The 1,911-nt window shown below is 36.4% G+C and overlaps 1 protein-coding gene across 1 annotated transcript in view; it reads right to left on the minus strand.

The window, feature by feature from the left end:
• The window catches only part of snx29 (sorting nexin 29), a 230,948-nt gene extending 229,556 nt beyond the window's left edge, over positions 1 to 1,392 (minus strand). Inside the window, exon 1 of the mRNA XM_014028096.1 lies at positions 819 to 1,392. Coding sequence (XP_013883550.1) covers positions 819 to 825 — 7 coding nt within the window. The 5' untranslated portion in view covers positions 826 to 1,392. The remainder of the gene's footprint in view (positions 1 to 818) is intronic.
• Between the last annotated feature and the right edge of the window lie 519 nt (positions 1,393 to 1,911).

A 1,911-nucleotide genomic window follows, 5' to 3' on the forward strand; every position in this document is an offset into this window, starting at 1 on the left:
GTAAAAGTACTTTTACTTTTCCAATTTTTGTGAACAGTTTTATGGCTTTTACTCGAGTAGTTTTCTCATCAGAGAAATGTATTTTTACCAAAGTCATTTTGTGTTCCTGTAATTTTACTTTTACTTAGTTTTTTTCAAGTACTTTATAGACCTCTGCTCTCTGATAGTATGGGGGTGCATGAGTGCATTTTCCGCATACAAGTACTGTATATTTAGGTTTTAGACGATTTGCTCCTATTCAAATGTCTTTTACATGGAAAGCCTTTCATATTTCAGCAAAACCATGTTTAACCACATAATGCATCCATTACAACAGCGTGGCTTTTAGAAGAGTCTGGGTACTGAATGGACAGTCCTTATCTCTCACTAATAAAWGTAATAATGACAATTGATGCATTAACTAGATTCTACATCAGACAAAAATGGGACAATGTTCTTCTCTAAAAACTCCAGAAACTGGTCTCCTCAGAATAATGTTTACAGACTGTTGTTAAAAGAAGTAAAACTTCACAGTGAGAACTCAAACTTCTACTTTCACAGATGTGTTGCTGCCAATAAATGCAAAATTACTTCTTTTTTTAAAACAGGAGGCCACTTTTTTACTTAAACATTTGATCTGTTTACTATTTTTAATGGTTTCTGAGATTTGTTTTGGTTTACARTTTACACAAAGTCCCAACTTTTTCTTTTTTAGAGTTGGGGTTGCAAGATATGGCTGGATATAAACATGAACAAAAACCATGCTGCTAAACTTTGACCCTTTAACTATGTGCATTTGTTAAAAGCTGAGTAACTCAGAAACATGTGAACAAACTTACCGTTCATTCTGACATCCAAACTCCAACAGCAACAACCAAACTAAACAATTCTTCTCCGAAACCATTCATCTCTCGCTGTGTTTTATTCCTCCCTCTCAGAAACAGAAAGCAAGAGGCTAGCGACGCGCCGGCTCCATGCCGCTGCTGTGGCCGAGCAGGGTGCGCCCAACAGCGGCGTGAGGACTGATGCTCTGTCGGTGAACAGCGAGGCCTGCCGGGGAGCCGCTGGGGCTMCCACTGTCTGTCATGAATTCAGTCAAATACACACAGAAACTACAATGAAAACAAGCCGGAATGTCAATTTGGYTTGTTTTTAATCGCCTGTCTAAAGTGCAGTGGGTCGTCTGCCACAGAAATGAAAAGTTACTAGTTGCTTTGCTTTGTAGCCTGTGACACCGCGGAAAAAAGGAAACGYAGCGCTGACATGTCAGTGGCTGGGTCACGTGACCAAACAACACAGCTGTCACATGACGAGCATGCGCCTCTGGGAGTTGTAGTCCTAAAACAAAAAACACAGAAATTTATCKGATTTTTTTTCTAAAACAAAACAAGTATTATAACTGAAAAAGTATTTCTGTTGTACAACTCCAGTAAAATCAGGATAAATGTCAAAATACTCACATTTTATTTACTAAAAATAAACAACAATGTCAACCTTATTTTCAGGGGTAAATTTCTCACATAAAAAGTGCTTCTTCCAAAAACACATTTTTGTTTGAACTCAGTTAATAGTATACACAGATAATTTGAACCTATAGAGTAATGAAGGATGATAAATAAAGTTATAAATTAGATAGGGCATGCTTTTGTATGAATTAAAGAAAATTCACAATAATCTCAAACCTGAGCGCCCAAATCATGATTTTTTTCTTATTGTTGATTGTTTGTATGGTTGTGTAATCAGTCCACCCTGAGAAAAGCAGATGCAAATAAGTTACCGTATTATACCAATGAATGAAGGAAGTCATTGAAGTCAATGAAGTCACGCCCAGGATGAACGGTAACGTCACAAATGTAGTTGAACCAGTCCATAAATAAATGTAAACAGTTTTTTTAGGTTATTTTTAAAATTAGAAAGTTTATTGTATTATAT

This window comes from Austrofundulus limnaeus, unplaced genomic scaffold (genome assembly GCF_001266775.1).
Source record: "Austrofundulus limnaeus strain Quisiro unplaced genomic scaffold, Austrofundulus_limnaeus-1.0 Scaffold5, whole genome shotgun sequence".
In the NCBI taxonomy this organism is placed as follows: Eukaryota; Metazoa; Chordata; class Actinopteri; order Cyprinodontiformes; family Rivulidae; genus Austrofundulus; species Austrofundulus limnaeus.